This window comes from Bos grunniens, chromosome 15, assembly GCF_055505025.1.
Source record: "Bos grunniens cultivar Pamir isolate PY7600 chromosome 15, Bosgru_T2T1.0, whole genome shotgun sequence".
NCBI classification, from domain to species: domain Eukaryota; kingdom Metazoa; phylum Chordata; class Mammalia; order Artiodactyla; family Bovidae; genus Bos; species Bos grunniens.
Genome location: NC_141179.1, coordinates 30,102,871 through 30,124,080, shown reverse-complemented (window position 1 = coordinate 30,124,080; position 21,210 = coordinate 30,102,871). Strand labels below are relative to the sequence as shown.

The 21,210-nt window shown below is 45.9% G+C and overlaps 3 protein-coding genes across 10 annotated transcripts; 1 reads left to right on the top strand and 2 right to left on the bottom strand.

Annotated features, from left to right (window-relative positions):
- Positions 1-130: 130 nt before the first annotated feature.
- TRAPPC4 (trafficking protein particle complex subunit 4) lies at positions 131-3,806 on the bottom strand. 2 transcript variants are annotated; one of them, XM_086339626.1, is made up of 5 exons: positions 3,713-3,806; positions 2,932-3,106; positions 1,509-1,612; positions 753-879; positions 131-475 (listed from the first exon to the last, which is right to left on the bottom strand). In XM_086339626.1, exons 2-5 carry the CDS (start codon positions 2,952-2,954, stop codon positions 397-399), a joined length of 333 nt encoding a protein of 110 aa, XP_086195752.1. In that variant the 5' UTR covers positions 2,955-3,106; positions 3,713-3,806; the 3' UTR covers positions 131-396. The 2 variants fall into 2 exon arrangements, with proteins under 2 accessions (XP_086195752.1, XP_086195753.1); XM_086339627.1 differs by lacking the exon at positions 3,713-3,806 and adding an exon at positions 3,285-3,520.
- Positions 3,807-3,910: 104 nt separating this feature from the next.
- On the top strand, positions 3,911-5,637 carry RPS25 (ribosomal protein S25). The gene is made up of 5 exons (XM_086339630.1): positions 3,911-3,973; positions 4,210-4,305; positions 4,843-5,026; positions 5,383-5,481; positions 5,591-5,637. Exons 1-4 carry the CDS (start codon positions 3,971-3,973, stop codon positions 5,475-5,477), a joined length of 378 nt encoding a protein of 125 aa, XP_086195756.1. The 5' UTR covers positions 3,911-3,970; the 3' UTR covers positions 5,478-5,481; positions 5,591-5,637.
- CENATAC (centrosomal AT-AC splicing factor) lies at positions 5,604-13,836 on the bottom strand. Of its 7 annotated transcripts, none has more exons than XR_015141959.1 (11): positions 13,481-13,836; positions 13,176-13,339; positions 12,667-12,765; positions 10,005-10,071; positions 9,839-9,929; positions 9,491-9,555; positions 9,231-9,376; positions 8,092-8,122; positions 6,110-6,199; positions 5,900-6,032; positions 5,604-5,813 (listed from the first exon to the last, which is right to left on the bottom strand). XR_015141959.1 is itself a non-coding variant. In XM_086339625.1 (11 exons), exons 1-11 carry the CDS (start codon positions 13,598-13,600, stop codon positions 5,738-5,740), a joined length of 1,014 nt encoding a protein of 337 aa, XP_086195751.1. In that variant the 5' UTR covers positions 13,601-13,836; the 3' UTR covers positions 5,604-5,737. The 7 variants fall into 7 exon arrangements, 1 of the variants encoding a protein (XP_086195751.1); XR_015141960.1 differs by having other exon boundaries at positions 9,231-9,361; XR_015141957.1 differs by having other exon boundaries at positions 9,231-9,336.
- Positions 13,837-21,210: the final 7,374 nt, after the last annotated feature.

The following is a 21,210-nucleotide window of genomic DNA, read 5'->3' as shown; positions in this document are numbered from 1 at the left end:
ATTCACTTAATATATATTTGTTTTGTTTTCTACTGGAACACAGTATCTCAGCTTCCTTGAATTCCCTTATCATTCCTGTTTCCCCTTCTGAGGCTTTCTCCCCCAAACCAGCAATTAGGATAGCAAACACTGAGCTCAAAGGAATGTTTATTACAACATTTATGGGCCTACCTCCTATAAATAATTTGTATAGAGTTGGGAAGTAGGACCATGATAGATATAGGAGGAAAGAGAGAATGGTATTAAGGCTCGGGATCAGAACATGTCATCAGGCTCAGCATCCTCCCATTTTCAAGTGCAATAACAATGCTGCCAGGATCTCCATCAAAGTGGAAACCGCAGGATTCCTGCTGTAGGATCTCTTAAGAATTTGGTGGGGTCCACTGCAGGTTCAGCCTAAGACCCAGGTCCAAAGGTTCCAGCCTTCTCTGCCACCTCCAGGGCTAACTTCAGGTTCTGGTCAAACAGTTCACACCTACGCCAGGCCCAGGAGGCACAAGTAAGGACAAAGTGTTAGGCCTGGCTCTCTCCCCGCCGTGGGTACAGAGGCACAGCCAGTGGAAACTCTGCTTGAAGGCCATGAACCTCAAGGAAAGTCCTTGCTTTCTCAAAGAATAAGTAAGTGAAAGGCTAGTTACTTTTGTTTTATTTAAAAATAATTCTATTACACTTCAAAATGACACTGGGGAAGAAAATACAGGGAAAGGAAACAAGGAGGCTTTGACCAGAATCTACAGACTGGGACGGCTTACCTGATGGGCATTTCCAGGGAGTAAAATGGATTCTTCAGGGCAAAATCTGAATAAATCTCATAAATTTTTCGGAGAAGAGAATCTATCCCAGCCTGTCTAGGATCCGCCAGCACCACAAACTTTATCCCTGGAGAGGGACCATGAATGATTACCAAAGGGTAGAGAATCAGCAAATAATATTGTCCTGTTTGTACAGCACTTTATATGCTCATTTTTATTTTATCCTTATTGCCCCATAAAACATGAAAAGCAAGCCTTTGAATCTACAGGTGAGAGCAGAGAAGTGAAATGACTTTATAGCACCACCCAGCTGATTGAGTGACTAGGCTTTGGGTTCTAGCTCTGTCGCTTACTTCTGGCCTGGGTGCCCCTCAGCAGAAAGCGCCAGGCAGGGAACAAACTCAGGCAGTTTTCAGTGCTCTGCCTTCACGAAGTGAGGACATGCCACTCAGGATCCAAAGGCCATTTCAACTGGCATTCCAGTTTCATTTTGGAACAACACTTACACCTTCCAAAATGTGTGCAACTTGAGAGAACACTAAGGTGAGTTTATCTGCGCACAGGATAACGAGGGCTGAGCATGGACAAAACTGCCGTCAAGATTAAATATTGGCTTTAGATTCACAAAACAAATAACTGTGCACTTGTCCCAGAAAAGGCTAACCACCACCCCCTTGCTTACCAGAGCCAACTTTGGTCAATGCCTTCCTCCAACCAGACCCATCGCATGTCTCTGACCTGTTTGGAAGCGCGTACCTGTCAGTGTCTGGAAGCAGTGCAGTTTGAATGTATCTGTCTCCAGCATCTCAATGCCTGAGCTGCCCTGTTCAGGAGACAGCTGGGAGCCGATTGCGAACAGCCTATTTGCAAGAAAGGCAAAGTTGGGAATGTACCTCATCGCTATATGGGAGGAGTGCTTTTCAAACTTTTCCACCCAGGTGACCCTTATCTTCTGAACACTTAAATTACAACTTGAAATAGAAACAGCAGTATCAAAATTTCCTAAGAATCCATTTGAATTCTACATGTATTTTACATTCATACTTTGCTACAAAACATAATACATTGAAAACTTTGGGTAAAATTAACACTCGGATTACGTGCCATGTTTACCCACCAGCTGACTATGCATATCCAACCCATCTTATAATACAACTGACAGCAGAAAAGGATCTTGAAGATCATTTAATCACCTTACTTTAAAGATGAACACATTAAAACTCAGGAAAGAGAAGGTGACTTAGGCAAACAAAATCACACCACTGCCAGCATTACCTAAAGCCTAGTCATACTGGATCAATTCTTTTCATGACACAGAACTGATGATTTAGGAGGAGGCAGAGAAGGCTGATGGGACCCTACACTCACACCAAGAACAGAAGACACTGGAGGTGGACAACTTGCCCCAAATCCTTGACACGACTTGTACGATCATTTATATTTTCTTGACTTCATGAACCTTGGCATACAAATCAAATGTTTTTCTATCGTGGGCATGATCCTATGCTAGTTTCAGAAATCAACCCAACTGTTGGGTTTGTGACCAATTACCTATGTCTAGTAGTTCTGGGTTACCTTAGTGGATTTCTCCCCTCAAATGCTCTAACTGGCTGGCCCTGAGAAAATTTACTTTAAAAAAAATTATAGTTATGTTCAGGTCACTCTTGGTATGACTAGATGGACTCCACTCACCTGGCCAATTGATAAGGACTGCTCTGACCCCAGTCATAAATATGAATTTTCTTCTATTACTCAAGCTCAATCAGAAAAACAAGCAAAGGTTTAGCCAAGGAATAAAATCTCCCACAATTATGGAATGGATTTATGTAGATGGGGCGTTTCTGGTGGCTCAAATAAATGGTAAAGAATCCCTCTGCAATGCAGGAGACCCAGGTTCCATCCCTGGGTAGGGAAGATCCCCTGGAGAAGAGAATAGCTACCCATTCCAGTATTCTTGTCTAGAGAACTCCATGGACAGAGGAGTCTGGTGGGCTACAGTCCATGGCGGGTGGGGGGGCGGGTCACAAAGCGTGGGACACAGCTGAGGGACTGTGTTACTTTTTTAGAGAAAGGTAAGCACCGCCAGTCAGCAAGTCTCTGAGCGCAGAATTACACTAATCCAGTCAGCCTATGAGCCAAGAGTAGACGGACAGAATCTAGGAAGAGTTGTGGGACTTACGAGTGGAACATCGAGGCCAGCATGAGCTTCTCATTGGAGGTGAGGCGAGGGCGGCCGAATCGAATGGACACCGGGTAGTTAGCAGGGTTGCCCAGGTACTCCAGCACCTCTTTCCCATCGGCCGTATACTTGCCATTCACGTCCACACCATTGATAGCCAGCACTGCGTGGCCCACTGCAATGGCGAAGCTAACCGTCAACCAAGCCTGACTGCGGATCCCGCCAACGGTACAAATTACCCGGTTCCCAACTTCATCCGCTCCCCCGCCCAGAGATAGCGGCCCACCTAGGCAGCACCTGGCCCCGCCTCCCCACCCCCACCCACCCGCGCCCCGGGATCGAGCCTAACCCACCCCGGATGCCGTCTCGCTGGCCGAAAGCTACCAGCACACGCTCGTCGTGCAGCTTAAGTAGCAGATCCAACGGGTAACTGAAAGTTTTCTCAGCCTCGGCCCGTGGGGCGTAGCTGTCCAACTGGTAAATAAGGCCGCCAGCTTTGTTCACCACATAAACACTGAAAATCGCCATAGCTGCCGCCGAGGCTGCCGGACTAGGATACGCCTCTTCCTCCCGACCCCGCCCCGGACGCGCAGCACGGGGCCCGCCCTCGGCGCTCCAGGCCTCGCTTCCCTTCCCAGGCCCGCGGGGCCCGCTGAGGCGCTTGAGCACTTGGAGCACGCCTGGGTGTCACTAACACAGGGACTTTAGTTTCCGGGACCTATAAAATTGTTCTCCTTTCCTTTTTACCGGATCTTAGCGCCAGGAAAGTATAAAATATAACCTCTCAACTGGCTGCAAAATCGAAAAGCCAGGGATAACGCCGAGAGTGTGACGTTCTGGAGGCTGACCCTACTTCCGGCAGCCAGTTCCGGTCTGAGCCCGACCTGCTTCTCCGAACTTCCTGTGCGTGGCTCCGCCCCTTGTCCCGGAAGCAATCGCTGCGGCCGGAGGTTTCTGGGCTTGCTCGCAGGGCGCATTTCCTTTTTGTCCGACATCTTAGCGAGGCTGCAGTGGCTGCAGCTGCTCTCCGGGCTTCGCTATGGTGAGCTTGGGGTAGGGGAAGCTGGCGTGGTTCTGGGAGCGGGCGGTGCCGGCGCGCGTTTGGGGCAGCATCGGAGGAGGGCTTACATAACTGTCGGGCCACGTGTGAAGATGGGAGGGCTGTAGCTTGCCCCATGTGCTCCGGTAGTGGAGTCTAGGCAGGGTGGGGGGCGAAGGAGTAGCGGGAGCGTGGAGGGCTGCCTGTGACCTGGCCGCATTCCGGTTTTTCTCCTACAGCCGCCCAAGGACGACAAGAAGAAGAAAGATGCCGGAAAGTCGGCCAAGAAAGACAAAGATCCAGTGAACAAATCTGGGGGCAAGGCCAAAAAGAAGGTAGGAGTAAAGCTCCTCAAACGGTGAGGGATGTTGGGGACGTCTAGTCACATTTCCGTATACTGTAGCAAATGGCTTGTAAGGTTGTGGGGTTTAGAGTCAGGTTAATAAGAGTTTATACTCACATCACCGTTTTGGTTTTGACTCTCATAAAGAACGGGGGTGTATATGCTACTCGGAAATGACAAAGTGTATACTGAGCTACTTTAATTGGGCTAGTGGGGCTCAGCCAATATCCGAAAGCCTCAAAGATAGTTTATTTTCCCACCAACGTAGTGTCTCCAACGCCTTCAGCAGTAACCAAAGTCTCTTTTACTTTGAACTTGGCTCTATAGTTATTTCAACCTTAATTTGCTGAGTGTTTGCAGATTCTGAATTTTATAGGTTTCTGCAGCCAAGGGACAGACCCACTCTTGTATAGCTGTGCAACCGTATAACAGTTCTTTGAGTCAGGTTGTTCCGGAGAAGGGAAATACTGGTTCTTTGGAGAGCGCTGATTTTTTTTTTTTTTTTTTTTTTACTTTTTTTGGTGAGCAGAAGTGGTCCAAAGGCAAAGTTCGGGACAAACTCAATAACCTAGTCTTGTTTGACAAAGCAACATATGACAAACTCTGTAAAGAAGTTCCCAACTATAAGCTTATAACTCCAGCTGTCGTCTCTGAGAGACTGAAGATTCGTGGTTCCCTGGCCAGAGCAGCCCTTCAGGAACTCCTTAGTAAAGGTGAGAGGAGAGTGTGTTGTACTGGCTTGTATGCTTTTTGCACCTTTGTTTGGGCTGACCATGTTAGCCATTTTAAATGCAGTAGGTTAGAAGTTAGCAATACAATTCTAGCATGTAATCTAGACTATTGGTAGTGCCTAACAGTGGAAACAGTGATTTTCAGATTACAGTAAAGTGTTGTGAGGGTAGCCATCCCAAGAGCAGGTAATGAGTCCCTTCTTTTTAAGGGGTGAGTCCGATTAGATTATCAGCAAGAAATGTAGGCATGTCTCCTAAAGTCATGCTTAAATTGAGCATTTTTAGCTTGTTGAGTTTTTATAGTACTTTTGTGTGAAAATTTTGTCCTTTCTTCCTAGGACTTATTAAATTGGTTTCAAAGCACAGAGCTCAAGTGATTTACACCAGAAACACCAAGGGTGGAGATGCCCCAGCTGCTGGTGAAGATGCATGAACAGGTGAGCTGGTGAAGATTCGTGAACCTGGGGCTCCTATACGAAGTACACATCCCCTTCACAAGGGTCTGTCATTCTGATTTGATTTTTTTTTTTTTCTTTTTTTAAACAGGTCCCACCAGCTGTACATTTTGAAAAATAAAACTTTATTACATCAAATAAGTGGGTTTGTCTGGTTCCTAAGAAAGGTAGTTATAGGATAATAGCATATAACAGATTTGTTGCCTTGGCTTTGAACTTTATGGTGGTTGGAAATACATCAGGAAGCCATTAGCGTTTTTCCTTTATGTGACTGCTGTTTGTTTCTTGCTGCAGCTTCAGTTTTGAATTGATGCCTGAAAAGAAATGAAAGGTTAGCAGCACAAAGAGTGAAATCTCCACATGGGGGGAGCAGGTTGAGGTCCTGACACTGGGCTGGTACCTGGATTGCCAGCGGCGTCCATTATTCCAGACCCGGCCAAAAGAGGGCAGCCAGCCGGCACTGGTGCTGGAGCTGTGGTCAAAGTTGGCCCCAACTCTGTCTGGTGGGAGTTTCTTCAGTTTCTGTTTTTCCTCTACAATGAGCAGTTTTATTTGAGTAGGAAGACTTACAGAGTAGGAAGCCTCTATCACCATTCCTGTATTAACTTACTTTCTTTAAGAAACTCTTCATAGGAGGGTCCTATTTGTTGGTTCCCAGAGCTACAGTCCTCATCTTGGACCATCCAGGGAGGTGTGGCACCTGGAAAAGGAAGACCCTTTAAGCAGAAATGAAGACACTTGAGTTATGGACCATGGGAATTAGAGGGGCTTCAGCTTATTGGAGAAGGAAATGGCAACCCACTCGTGTTCTTGCCTGGAGAATCCCAGGGACGGGGGGGCCTGGTGGGCTGCCGTCTCTGGGGTCGCACAGAGTCAGACATGACTGAAGCAACTGAGCAGCAGCAGCAAGCTTATTGGAGGCATGACATAAACAAACCACACATTTAAAGTGTAGAATTTGAAATGTTTGGGGTAAAAATCACACCGGGTATCCTTGTGCCCCTTTAAATTATTTTTTAGCACACCTCCTTTATACCCCTTTCCCAGGCCCAGGCAACCACTGATGTGTGTTCTGTTGCTATAGATTCGTTTGCCTCTTCTATAATTTTGCATAAATGGAATATAATGTGCACTCTTGTCTACCTTTTAGCAGTTATTCTGAGATTGTGTGTTGCAGGTATCAGTCATTCCTTCCTTGTTGAGTATCCGTTGAATTGTTCAGATTTGTTGGGGCACATTTAGATTTTTTCAACTTTTAAAGAAACTGCTAAACTCTTCCCAAGTAGTTACGCCATTTTGCATTCTCATCAGCAGTCTATGAGAGTTCTGCTGCTCAGTTGCTTCAGTCGTGTCTGACTCTGTGCGACCCCAGAGACGGCAGCCCACCAGGCCCCCCCGTCCCTGGGATTCTCCAAGCAAGAACACTGGAGTGGGTTGCCATTTCCTTCTCCAATGCATGAAAGTGAAAGTGAAGTCGCTCAGGTGTGTCTGACTCATCGAAACCCCATGGACTGCAGCCTACCAGGCTCCTCCATCCATGGGATTTTCCAGGCAAGAGTACTGGAGTGGGGTGCCATTGCCTTCTCTGAAGAGTTCTGCATACATACATTTTTTTTTTTTGCTGTGTGACATGGTCAACTCATTCCTTGTCCAGGGATCAAACCCACACCCCGTGCATTGAGTGCAGACCCTTAACCACCGAAGCACCAGATAAGTCCATAGTTATAGCTGTTTTGATGACCAACTTTTTATATGCCTTTACTGAGTTTTGTGCTATGCTTAAGTTGCTTGAGTTGTGTCTGACTCTGGACTGTAGCGCACTGGGCTCCTCTGTCCCTGGGGTTTTCCAGGCAAGAATACTGGAGTGAGCTGCCATGACCCTTGCAGGGGATCTTCCCAACCCAGGGATCAAACCCATCCCTCTTCAATCTCCTGCCCTGGCACACAGGTTCTTTACCAGTAGTGCCACCTGGGAAGCCTGCTGAGTTTTGAGAGGTCTTCATATATTGAAGATACAGGTTCTTCATCAGATGCTTTTCTTTTTTTGAAAAACATGTTTATTAAGCTAAAGTTTTGCAGTGTTTTTCAGGCAAAATATTTTTTCCCTTAGTTGAAACACAAAGAGGCTGTCTGGCTGTGGCAGGTCTAATGCTATGGTGGGCATTATGTAAGGCACAGAGACTCTGACCCTCAACTGCAAGTAATTTCAGATATTAAATACAGTTCCCTGTGCTATACAGTAACCCTATTTAGTTGATACCCTTATTTTGTCTCCACAACTGCATGCATTCTTGCTATAAAAGAATTATAGTTCTTGTTTCTCTTTAATATAAAAATATTAAGTATTATTTTAAGAAATACAGAGGTTGAACAAAAACCCATGTAAGAATTACCATGTCCCAACATTTACTAACTTTAAAACACCTTAAATATGAAAGTAAGAAAATCTGGTAAACAGGTAAACGTATGTTTGTTACTTTTCTGAGTTAGATGCATTTGACATATGTGTCGGGTACCCTCCTACCAGTCAAAGACCTACAACTCAAAAAGAAAAACCTCTTACAGTTTGAGAAACATTGCCATGGGCCTTACCTGAGTGTATGTTACCGATTCCTGGTGTATCCTGTAGTGGAAAATGGGGGGAAAATTATAAGAAAGCCAAGAGATGATAAGGATACTCAGCCTAGAGGAAGAAATTGTACAGGAGGTGGATGGAACCACTGCCACAATGCTGATGCTGCGCTGGGTTTATGTTAAACCTCACAGAGCATAGGAAATCACTGAAGGACAGTCTCGTCCCCACCAGACTCAAGGGCTCAGGCTGGAGATGTCCCAAAATAAAGTGCTACTACATGGTAGGTAAACAAAACCCCTTCCTCACAGAGCGTACATATTACTGGGGAAGAGAACTAAGTATGAATTACACAAATTACATTCACAGCTTTTTACATGGTATGACATACATTTATAAGTTTTCCATGAAAAAGTGACAGCTGAAGGGGAAGGTATGGGTAAGTAGAGGAGGGAAGGAAGACATGTCATTTAAGACAGTGGGAGGGAAGTTAAAAGGGAGGGGACATAGTTATGGCTGACTCACAATGTATGGCAGGAACCAACACATATTGTAAAGCAATTATCCCCCAGTTTAAAAAAAATAGCAAATAGATGTTCAAAAGTAAAGAGCATAGCAGGAGGCTGGAGGATAGGATGTAAGATAGCAGGTGATGAGGTTATTTCTCGTGTTTGGCACAAGATTGCAGGAGGAGTAGAGATTGTTCCAAGGTGAAATAGAGGCCAAATTCAGGAGACAAGGCATACACACTGAGCAAATCAGAGAGATGAAAAAAAGGAGGTGGGCATACTCATTGAGGGAATGTGAGAGATGAAAAAAAGGTGATAATCTGTCTACAGTTACTAGAAAGGAGTGGTGGGGGTTAGGTGCCTGTGGGTATCTAAGTGTCCCTGTGTTGAGCTGGAACTGGATTCTGCACGGGATGATTTGGGAGTTGGCGCTCCTATGTGACAGTGGGGGTCGTGTGGATACCATGGAGGCTGAGGAATGAGCACATGATGCTGTGGAACAGGGCAGCAAGAGGGAAAAGCCTGCAAACACAGGAATGGTCAGAATACACAGAAAAGCCAGGGGAGGGGTGGCTGGGGGTAAAAAGAAAAAAAGCCAGGGGAGATGGGTGTCCTGGAACCGAGGGGGTATTAGCCCTTTCCCATTGTACCTGATGGCCAATGAATGTCAGAGGCTGTCCTGTCTCCATCCAGTCAAGCTCTGGGGCTGGAGGCAGGTCCAAGTATGAGGGCTGCTGTGAGGTGGAGGCTACTTGGCTGAAAAAGACAAACCGGAGCCAGGCTGGCAGACAAGGTCCTTTAGCCATGAGGACAGCAAGAATGAGATTTGTTTCCATGTCCTGATCACAGTTACAGAACGTTCTAAGAGGTATCAGAATGTCCAATAAGAGGTTTCCTAACAGTCTTTTACCTGTTTGTCCCTTTCCGGCTTCCAGGTGCTGAAGAGCCCTCTTCTGGGTCTGGCACTGTCTGAGGCTGAGTTTGATTCAGGAAAAATAAATGTGTCTAGAATGCTTAAGAATTTGCCTAGGCCATGCTCCCCACCTCCATAAGTAAACAAATTGAGGATACTGCCCCATCTGGCAACCTCCCTCCCTCCCAGCCATGCCCACATTTTCTCCACTGATAAGGCCTGCCCCCTGGTGGGCAGGGAAGGGAATTCAAGACAAGCAGATGGAGTCCATGAATTTTTCATCAGAAGAGCTGGTAGGTTGAAATGCTGGACCTGGGAGAACCAGGAATCAGTGGATTTGGATACTGCTCTGGCTCCTCCGAGGGAAACCAACCTCTAAGACAGACCGAACCATCTCCTGCCGGCTTTGCTCCACCTCTCGGATCTGAGCTGCCATCTGTGGGAGAGGGGTGACTTAGGCAGGTACCAGAAGGTGGGGCTGGGTCCTTCAGAGGCCTTTCCTTTAACTCACCTCTTTAATCACTTCATCTTCTTTTTCCTCATAGGAATCCAGACTTTTCACCATGGATTTCTTGAATCTAAAAAGGAAAGGGGCAAGTCACCCCAGAATCCCAGTCCCTGCCAGTTGTGAAAAGATCCTCAGTAGATCATTTTTCTCTGGATTCTGAATAGTGTCAGGCTCCCAGAAACCAAATCTCAGTAGTACAATGAACACCCATGTACCTCTCACCCAGATTCACTGTTAACATTCTGCCATACTGGCTCCAGTTCTCTTTTCCTTTCTCCCAAGAACATGAGACTTAATTCTAAATTTTTCAGTATGCATTTCCTGGGAAAAGGAACAGCCTATGAAACCATTACCATACTTAAAAAAATCAATTACCCTTTCTGATGTCCAAATTGTCCCATATCTGGCACAATATATTTGCAGTAGTTTTTATCCTATAATACACACAAAAGTATCTGAATAATATCAGTACTACTATCAACAAGACTACTAAGCAAAGCTCAAGATTTCTTTGCAGTTCTTTAGTCCTTGGAAAATAGATTTTTGTTTTCAAATGTTACTTGAATTCTGGGCTTCCCTGGTGGTCCAGTGGTTAAGAATCCATCTTGTAATGCAGGAGACACCAGTTCAATCCCTGGTCCTGGAAGATCCCATATGATGCGAGCCAACTAAGCTCGTGCCCTGCAACTACTGAACCAGCACTGTGGAGCCTGTAAGCTGCAACAAGAGAACCCCCACTCCACAACTAGAGAAAGCACACACTCAGCAACCAAGACCCAGAGCAGCCAAAAAAAAAATTTTTTTTAAAGATGTTACTTAAATTCTTATTCTTTTGTCATTGTTATCAATTTAAGTTATATGATGATTTGTCTTTGCCTAATTTTAATATGTAAAACATTTATATAGGGGAATGGCTCTACCATGGTGCCCTGGCAATCCTTACAGGCAAAGCCTTGAACTGCAGCTTATCAAAGTCTTGGCAGAAGGTCTGCATGATCCTCCCGGAACACAAAAGGACAGGAGGTCTGAAAGGAACTGCTAGGAAGCCATCTCCCATTTGTCTCATTGCTCACAGGAGGCCATTACGAAACAGCTTTTCATTAACTCCCAGTTCTGATGGTGTATGGGGCCTTCTGCTCTCAGATTAGAGCTGCAGATATAAACCCTGGAGCTGCAGTCTAGTCTTGGCTCCCCAACAACAGTATGCCACAGTTCATGCTACAGTCACCCAGCCCTATTTGTATCATTTGAACCATTGTACCTATGGTTCTTTTTGGGGTGTGGGACAACCTGGGAAGCTGGCACTCTGGGCTTACTCTTTTCACTGCCTATGTAAATAATAAGCTGCCTGAATCTAAAAGTAGCTCATCTGTATCTTTACGGGTCAAATCAGTCAAGCCTGGCCTGGCCCTGTCTTGTGTGAGCTTGAAATTTATACAGTTTAAAAATCAAAACTATATTTAAATAAAAAGTTCAGAGAGTCCATCCATATAATTCTCAATTATAACCTTTCTGCTAACTACCCTTTATTCATCCACCAAAAATTCTATAGAGCTGGGTCAGGCTGTGACAAGTAAGTGGCCTGTTTCTTTTTTTAATTTTTAAAAATTTTTGATGTGGACCACTTTTTTTTAAAGTCTTTAATTTGTTACAATATTGTTTCTGTTTTGGCCCCAAAGCATGTGAGATCTTAGCTCCCAACCAGGGATCGATGGGAACCCCCTGCATTGGAATGCAGTCTTAACCACTGAACCACCAGGGGCGTCCCTGGCCTCAGTTTCTTATCTCCTCCCGGTCTGAACAGGGAAGACAAGGTGATGGCATTTAAGTACTTCTTAATTCCTCATTATTCTCCACTCTGAGTAGAAAGGAATGATAAACACTATGTATTTTCTTAACTCTGGCTTTGGGATCCCCTTGGGTTCCACTCTCCATAATCTCAATACAGTCCCAATCAAAGTGGTGATGTGAGGCTGCATGAGTCCTCTTTGTGAGGCAGTCACAACTCACCCCCTCTGTGCTGCCAAGCTTCCTACACTCCAGGTAGTTGGGGCCTTCCAAGGCCAGTTAAAACTATTAAAAGTGGGTACTGGTTGAGCATCAGATTTTTGCACTCTATAAAAAGCATCTTTTATTTCTAAAGAAACTTAGTAGTCTGTCACATATTTAAATAGTTGACTGTGGTCAGCTTTTATTATATACTTCTCTATTTGCTAGAGAAGAGAAGACAGAAGTCGCTCAGTCGTGTCCGACTCTTTGCGATCCCATGGACTGTAGCCCACCAGGCTCCTCAGTCCATGGGATTTTCCAGGCATGAATACTGGAGTGGGTTGCCATTTCCTTCTCCAGGGGATCTTCCCGACCCAGGGATCAAACCCGGGTCTCCCGCATTGTAGGCAGACGCTTTGCCATCCAAGCTACCAGGGAAGCCTCTCTTACTTGCTAAATACATTGTATATCCCACCCCACCAACTAGATTATAAACCTTTCAAGGACTTTGTCATATTTCATTTGTGTTCAACATGGTGCCTAGAATAATGAGTGCTACAAAGACAATGGACACTAATGAAGTCCTTTCTAAAGTGTCCAATTAGTAGAGGAAGCTCCTGACACAGATGCAAAGAATCCACACTCTGCTACCTCATCATGTGAAGGAATGACTTACCGTGCAAAGTCCTGGGGGGAGATCAAAAACTTCTCTTTCATCTGGAACTCAGCCTTGTTTTCCCACCAGAATTTGTTGGTTGCTTTCTTGTGCTCTGGACTGAGAATGGAAAGGACAAGTAATCTCAATGATAGATTACAGAATATTACATGGCATTTGATAAATAATGCAAACTGACACCTGGGTCTCCGGGCAAGGCTGAGAATACTAACAGTAGTTTCCTCAAGATCTCCAGTTTCCCCCTTCCAATAAAAATGTGACAATCTGACAGGAAGTGATGGGAAGAAACCTTGATTGAGCCAGTTGTCCAGTCAAGGCCACCCCAGCACTGGGACCACTGGGACCATAAGGCCGCTACCCCTAGGGTTGGCCATGCCTACCAGATGACTGAATCATCCAATCTGATCAAATCACAAAAACGTTCTTCCTCTCACCCACCCTAGAGCCTCCCTCCATTCATTTATAGATTAACATAAACAATACTGTATGCGGTTCCGGCCGGCGCTTACCTGGCCAGATGCCCCAGCAGCCCCCCGTGCAGAACGGTCAGGTTTCCGTGGCTCAGGTGTTTCCGCACCTCACAGCCGCAGCACAGGCACCAGCACCATCGCTCGTGCTCGGGCACGTAACGCTCCACCTGAGCGGCGCGGACGGCCTTGCGGGCGGCCTCCACCTGCGGCGGAGAGGATGCCAAGGCGCACAGGCTAAGTAGGACGCCGGCAGGATCCGCAGATCCCACCCCTCGGGCCTTCACAGCCGCGCCCGCAGCCCCGCCCCAGGCCGTCCATGGTCCCCTCCAGCCTCCCGTCCGTACCTGCGGCAGGAGCCGCTCCAAAGCCACTTTCAGCTGCCGCTGGTGCTTGCGACTGTAGACGTGCCCGCGACCGCAGAAGAAAGTCTGGCGGCAAAGAGGACAACGCTGCGCCGGCGCCATCTGCCTAGGACTGGGAAGCCGCGACGCAAAGCTTCTCCTTCGCGGCCCCGTGACCTCTGACCTCTGGGGGCGGGAGAACTCCGAGGCCCCGCGGCCCCCAGCGGCTGGTAGGCGCCACTGCAAGTCCTTTCGCTGCTGCGCACGTTTTTCTCCCGGCTCCTCCCTGTGCGCAAACCCAACCAGTCACGAGCATTGCCAAATGCTGTCTGGCTGGGAAAGGTGAAAGGAAAGAGCGCCTGCAATAGTTAAGGGAGACCCCAAACGTATCGGGAACACTGACAAGGACCCGTACAATGTAACAAATCGTAACTCGTGTTTATAGGGTGCTCAGTATGTGTCCAGAACTTGACACGTACTCTGTGATCACTATAACTCTATGTGCGTGCGTGCTGAAGTAGCTTCAGTCGTGTCCGACTTTTGCGATCCCAAGGAGTGTAGCCCACCAGGCTCCTCTGTCCATGGAATTTCCCAGGCAAGAAAACTGGCGAGGGTTACCATTCCCTTCACCAGGGTATCTTCCTGACACAGGGGTCGAACCCGGGTCTTCCTCATTGCCGGCAGATTCTTTACCTCTTGGTGACCTCTTTACCACAGTGACCTCTTGGGAGCACAAGGCGGATGGCCTAATCTCAGACCTAGTCACTCACACCCATGCCCCGACAGGGGCGATCTGAATGCTGCCCCTGTAAAGCTGTAAAGGGAAAGCTATAAGGGGTTCAGAATCATTGCTGACATCTTTAATCTATAAACGTGCTAAACTAGTGGAACTTTATTCTTTACAAGCCACTCACTTCTCCTAGAGTCAACAGCCTTCCTGTCTGTCTAGCTCCCTTAAGAACTCATAGGGTTGAAATCCCCAGACTGTGATTGTGATCTGCACCCTAGAGCTCCCTCCAAAATATCTGGGGCCTGGCCCAGACTCTACTTGTAGGACTTGCAAACAGAGCTGTCACAGGGTCTGCAGCTTCCCTGACTGTGTGTTACCTGTACTGGTGCATTAACCTGGATGGGTTACAATGTCTGAGTGTATACAGTCAACCCTACATAATTCAGACCCAGGAAGTAGGCAGACTCCCCTTCAGAGCTTGACTTCCTGTTGGAGCTTCCCCTTAGACTCAGGCCTTCACTAGATGTGATCCATTTTGGTGACCCTTGCAGTTCTTAATTCCTTGACTTCTCATCACTCCCCTGGCAGGGGTGATCCCGGACTTTTTTCACCAAAAACTGCACCTTCTCTGACTTCAAACTCTGAAGTTCTTCTCTGACCACCATCTTCATCCTCCCTTGTGGCGCTACCTTCCAGCTAGTCTTTAACTGCAGGAATGAATATAAGCACTCTTATCCATTCACTGAGAAAATTATTCAGCATTTGCTAGCTGCTAAATACTTTGCTTGTTTAAAGATTTTAAAATCTTTAAAGTGTGGCCTCCAGGTCAGCAGCATCAGCATCTGGGAACTTGTTAGAAATGCAAAGGCTTGGGCCCCACCCAAGACCTACTTAATTGGAAACTCTGGAGTAGGGCCCAGCAATCTGTGGTTTAATGAGCCCTTCAGGTGATTCTAATGCCCAGTCAAGAATTGCTGGTCTAGGACTTCCTTGATGATACAGTGGATAGGAATCTGCCTGCCATTGCAGGGGACATGGGTTTGATCCCTGGTCTGGAAGATTCCATATGCCTTGGAGCAACTAAGCCGGTGTGTCACAAGTACTGAGCCCACGTGCCAAGAGCCGGTGCTCCGCAGCAAAAGCAGCCACTGCAGTGAGAAGCCCATGTACCACAACTGCAGAGTAGCCCCGCTCACTGCAGCTAGAGGTCTGCATGCAGCAAGAAAGATCCAGCACAACCAAAAATAAATAATAATAAACAATAAAAACCTATCTCTGTTAAAAAAAAAAAAAAAAGAATCACTGGTCTAGGTCTTAGGTCCTCTTGGCTTTGCTTTACCCACTGGAACCCAGAAATATTTTCACCACACTCTCATGGCAACCTATCACTTCTCTTGACTTACCAATACCTCTCATTCTGTCACACCCCAACCATCAACCCAGCTATCTCATCTGTCTCCATCATTTGTTCCAAAACTGCATTAGGTAGTCTACACCGTCTGCTTCAAATTCTAACTTCTCAGCCCTCTGCAGTTTGGCTTTTGAAACTGTTTCCCTAAAGTCCTCCACCACTATTTATTGGGCTGCCATTTGAACTAGATTGTGTGAAATGGAACTCACTGTCTTCCTCCTCAGATCATTCCCTGTTTTCATCCTCCCAGGAAATAATACCACCAAGTTAAAGCCTGGAGTTCTGGAGTGAGTTATCTTTGACACTCCTTTAGTCCCCACATCCACCCTGCACAAGTTGTCTTATTGGATTTCTGAGATGTTTAAAATCTGTTCTCCACCTTTTACACTCCCAGAGCACACTTTATTTCAATTCCCTTCCTTTCTTGTTTTGATTCATGTAACATCTTTCTGTCTGGTTCCCAAGTGTCTGGTGTACTTCACCTCCATTCATCCTCCAGACTCTGGTCTGAAGGTAGTCTCTAAAATTACTTTCCTGATTAATTTTATGTCTAAATTGCCTTCAGGAAGTATCCAAGTTTTGCAGCAAAAATTTTACACTAAGTTTCCTAACCTCCTTCTCAGTCTTATACCCCACACTCCTCTCCCCTTCTCCAGGCAATATTCCTACAGTTCCACAGCTTCTTTGCACTTTAGCATCTCCAGCCCTTGGTTCCCCAGCCTAGAATTTACTTCTTTCCAGCTCTGCCTGACAAATTCTATTACATATAATAGAACTATGAAACTGCTGTGAAATATGAACTAGAATGGAATTTCCGTAAGGCTGGTGATTTTGTCCGGAACACAGTAATATCTCAGTCTATTCATAAACTCTTGGATCAATTCATGATTGAATGAATGAAATGTCACCCCTTTTGTGAAGCCTACCAGAGTGGATCCTGCAGGATTAATTTTTCAATTCCAAGATCCTTTGCTCATCTTGTTGTCATTTTGTTCAATAGTCAGTTGAAAATCTAACAGTTGAAAGATCAAGTGTAGGGACTGTGTCTTGGTTGTGCCTGACTTGGTAGAACTAGCAGAAAGGGTCTTCAGTGCATGTTTGTCAAATTAAGTTAAAATCATCAAAACTCCAGGAACACTTGTGTTGACATGCCCATGGGGTGGTAATCTGTGCTGGGAAGAGCCTCAGAAACATGCAGCTAACAGCCTCCTAATTATGTTGCAGAAAGAGGGACCTACTCCAGGGCCTGAGAGTGGCCTCTTTTCTCACATTCAGAAATGAATTGCCCAAGGAAATACACGTGCTGACAAAGCAAGAGACCTTATTGGGAAGGGACAGCTGGGCAGAGAGCAGGAGGGAAGGGAATCCAGAACTACTCTGCCGCCTGGCTCACAGTCCAGGGTTTTATGGTGCTAGTGCTAAGTTGCTTCATTCGTGTACAACTCTTTGCTACTCTATGGACTGTAGCCTGCCAGGTTCCTCTGTCCATGGGATTCTCCAGGCAAAAATACTGGAGTGGGTTGCTATGCCCTCCTCCAGAGGATCTTCCTGACCCTGGGATTGAATCCACATCTCTTAAGTCTCCCGCACTGGCAGGTGGGTTTTTTTTTTTTTTTTTACCACTAGCACTTATGGTCATAGAATTAATTTCCAGGTTGTCTCTGGCCAGTCATCTTGCTTGGCCCATATTTGATCTCAGGGTCCTTTCTAGTGGCCCATGCATCTCTCAGCCAACATGGATTCCAGTGTGAAGGATTATGGGAGGTTGGTAGGATAATATTATGGCATCTCCTCTCTCCTTTTGGCCCCTCCCAAACTCCCCCAGTTTTTGGTGGCAGCACCATGTTCCTTACTGGGACCTCCTGTTGTGAGATAACTTAAGCAAGTGGTCATCATTGTGCCTGGCCAAGGTGGGCAGTTTCAGTCAATACTTCCCTAACAATTAATAGTATCAAACTACAAAGCAGCCTAGTGGATAAGTTTATTTTAAAATTCTAAAAATTAAAAAAAAAAAAAAACTGTACCAAGGTTGTAAATAAAAAAGATTGGCCTCCATCTCTTTGTTACAGTCCCCAAAGATGACTATTACTGTTCAATATCTATTTTCTTCAAGGCACTTTCTGCTTCAACAACATATGTGTATCTATATAAACATAGTTTCTGTCACATTTGGAATCATATCGAACATACTCTTCTGCTGTTTGTTTTTTTTCACCCTAAAAATGCATTGTGGATATCTTTCTACATCAGTACATTGAGTGTGATTTAAATACTATCTATATATCCTTCAGTCAAATGTGTTTACATCTTCAGCTTAGGCTTATCTTCTGAACTCTTACAACAATCATCTTGACATAACCACGGTGATGTCTCAGATTCTGAACACAAAACTGCTCACACCTGCTACTCATTCACCCAATCACTCAAACAAAAAACCTCAGAGTCACTATTTTCTTCTTCTGCATCTAATCAATCCTGTTAACTTGTTGATTCTGTCTCCACCCTACAGCATCAAACTGGGCTGCTTCTCCCCTTTCTGTTGCCATCTGGATTCTGCAGTCATCTCCCTACAGGCTTCCTGCTTCCACTTTTGCCCCTACAAGCCACCTTCGGTGAATAACTAAGCATCATTTAAAAAATTAAAGGAAAAAAAAAAATTAAATGGAGTTATGTCAGTTACTTCAATTACTTTCCACTATACTTGGGAAAAAAACAAAACCTCTCAATTTCATATCATAGCTTAGAAGGGTCTGGTCTCTGCCTCCCTTCCCAACATCACCTTGATTACCGTATTCTGTAGCCCATCCCCATTCTCTCAATAGGCCAAAGTGAGGAGGTTCCTACCTCCTGAGCTTTGTCTATTCTGTTCCCTCTGCTAGAACACTTTTCCTTACCATGCTTCAGCCTGGCTACTCATTAAACAGGTCTCAGTTAAAATACCTTTCTTAGAAAGGCCTTCTCTGACCTCCTCTTCAGTTAGGGTTGAGTATCCATATTGTCTCTCTCACAATAACCTAAGTCTACCTTATTAAGATTTATCATCATTGTACATTACTAGGGTGTCTGTTTAATATCCTTTGAGACTGTGAGGGAGGTTGCTATCTGTGAGGGAGGAGTCATTTTGGGTATCACTCTATCCCTAGCAGCTGGCACAGGGCCTGGCATAATGAAAGCTCAAAATGAATAGTTGTTGAATGAACAAAAAGGAGGAGGTAGGTGTAGGAGTACAATAGTCTACTAGAGAACAAATGAGCAAAGGCAGATTTTTCTCTGAGTTCCTTTTCCCACAAAGGCTATATTGTATGTTCTTTCCTTCTGATCTGTTGCCTTTTGGGATCCACTTGTGGCTTAAACCAAACATCAATAAGAATGTGGACAGGGATAAAGATGTGTACATAGCACAGGTGAGGCAGGCTAAGGCCAGATCAGCTGAAACCAGAGCTTAGGACTCAGGACCCTCTTCTTCCTGGGACCTGTATAGATAAGGGCGGTCGGTAAGGGGACTCTGGCTGCAGCGTGTTGGGTGGGCCCAGAGCCGATGACACTAATGACCTGGCCCTCCACCCCTCCTCTGGTGGATGCCACATTAAAACAAAACAAAACAAAACAAAACAACAGCATCCAGACAGTCCAGAGAAAATCACTCTAGGTGGGCCAGGGAAAGGCAGTTCTCTTTTTTTCAAAGAATAGACTTGGTGGCTTCCCTGGTAGCTCAGTAAAGAATCTACCTGCCAATACAGGAGACACAGGTTCGATCCCTGGTCTGGGAAGATGCCACATGCTGTGGAGCAACTAAACCCGTGTGCCACAACTATTAAACCTGTGCTCTAGAGCCAGGGAGAGGCAACTACTGAGCCCAGGCACTGTAACTACTGAGGCCGGAGCCGTAGAGCCCATGCTCTGCAACAAGAAAAGCCAGCACGATGAGAAGCCCCTGCTCTCTGTATCCAGAGAAAAGCCCCCACACTAATGAAGGCCCAGCATAGCCAAAAACATTTTTTAAAAAGGGGGGGTATACTTGTTTTGTTTTTCCCCAGTGGCTGGAGACTTTATTTTGGCCGTGCATGCAGGATCTTAATCCCTCAACCAAGGATTGAACCTGTGCCCCCTGCATTGAGCAGAGTCTTAACCACTGGTCCACCAGGGAAGTCTCAGAAAGGCAATTCTTGACTTGCTCCAGCCGGGAATCTGCATGAGTCTGTCATCTCTTTCTTGGCACCAGTCACTTTCTCTTCCCTGATCGACCCCACCTCCCCAGCCTCCTCTACTGCTTGCCCAAAGCCCTGACCCAGCAGGGCAGGGCTGCCTTTAAGCACGTCTGGAGAAGAACTAGCTGTTGTTTTCCAGACCTGAAAAAAAAAAAACCTGCGCTCGTGTCTTCTGTGAGAAGTCTTCCCCAGTTCCTCTCAAGCTAATTGCTCTTTTCTCTGTGCTTCCAGAGAACACGGACTCTGTTAAGAGAAGTTACTAGTGACAAGTAATAGCAAACAGCATTCTTACTACCTAATGGGCCCCATGCTAGGCTCTGGAGTTTGGACATGAAAGGGACTTATTCCATTGTATTTTCCTCAGTGGTTGCCAAGGTCACCGAGGGTGAGTGCCTCTGGGACAGGGGACTAGATCTTATACAGTCCTTGGTTTGGTGGTTTTCTATTTCATTAGCCTTAACACCCTCAGTTCAGTTCAGTTGCTCAGTCATGTCCGACTCTTTGCGACCCCATGAATCACAGCATGCCAGGCCTCCCTGTCCATCACCAACTCCCGGAGTTCACCCAGACTCATGTCCATCGAGTCGGTGATGCCATCCAGCAATCTCATCCTCTGTCGTCCCCTTCTCCTCCTGCCCCCAATCCCTCCCAGCATCAAAGTCTTTTCCAATGAGTCAACTCTTCACATGAGGTGGCCAGAGTACTGGAGTTTCAGCTTCAGCATCATTCCTTCCAAAGAAATCCCAGGGCTGATCTCCTTCAGAATGGACTGGTTGGAGCTCCTTGCAGTCCAAGGGACTCTCAAGAGTCTTCTCCAACACCACAGTTCAAAAGCATCAATTCTTTGGCGCTCAGCCTTCTTCACAGTCCAGCTCTCACATCCATACATGACCACAGGAAAAACCATAGCCTTGACTAGACGAACCTTTGTAGGCAAAGTAATGTCTCTGCTTTTGAATATGCTATCTAGGTTGGTCATAACTTTCCTTCCAAGGAGTAAGCGTCTTTTAATTTCATGGCTGCAGTCACCATCTGCAGTGATTTTGGAGACCAAAAAAATAAAGTCTGACACTGTTTCCACTGTTTCCCCATCTATTTCCCATGAAGTGATGGGACCAGATGCCATGATCTTCATTTTCTAAATGTTGAGCTTTAAGCCAACTTTTTCACTCTCCTCTTTCACTTTCATCAAGAGGCTTTGTAGTTCCTCTTCACTTTCTACCATAAGGGTGGTGTCATCTGCATGTCTGAGGTTATTGATATTTCTCCCAGCAATCTTGATTCCAGCTTGTGTTTCTTCCAGTCCAGCGTATCTCATGATGTACTCTGCATAGAAGTTAAATAAGCAGGGTGACAACATACAGCCTTGACGTACTCCTTTTCC

Excerpts from the sequence above, each read along its gene's own strand:
- TRAPPC4 (XM_086339627.1), bottom strand. The coding sequence starts at position 3,459 with ATGGCGATTTTCAGTGTTTATGTGGTGAACAAAGCTGGCGGCCTTATT. Across the intron at positions 880-1,508 it reads CTGCTTCCAGACACTGACAG|GGATAAAGTTTGTGGTGCTG; the intron begins GTACGCGCTTCC and ends GTCCCTCTCCAG. Across the intron at positions 476-752 it reads TCCCTGGAAATGCCCATCAG|GTGTGAACTGTTTGACCAGA; the intron begins GTAAGCCGTCCC and ends GGCCTGGCGTAG.
- CENATAC (XM_086339625.1), bottom strand. The coding sequence starts at position 13,600 with ATGGCGCCGGCGCAGCGTTGTCCTCTTTGCCGCCAGACTTTCTTCTGC. Across the intron at positions 9,930-10,004 it reads AAGATGAAGTGATTAAAGAG|ATGGCAGCTCAGATCCGAGA; the intron begins GTGAGTTAAAGG and ends CCTCTCCCACAG. Across the intron at positions 8,123-9,230 it reads TGACATTCATTGGCCATCAG|GATACACCAGGAATCGGTAA; the intron begins GTACAATGGGAA and ends TTTCCACTACAG.
- RPS25 (XM_086339630.1), top strand. Across the intron at positions 4,306-4,842 it reads GGGGCAAGGCCAAAAAGAAG|AAGTGGTCCAAAGGCAAAGT; the intron begins GTAGGAGTAAAG and ends TTTGGTGAGCAG. Across the intron at positions 5,027-5,382 it reads TCAGGAACTCCTTAGTAAAG|GACTTATTAAATTGGTTTCA; the intron begins GTGAGAGGAGAG and ends CTTTCTTCCTAG.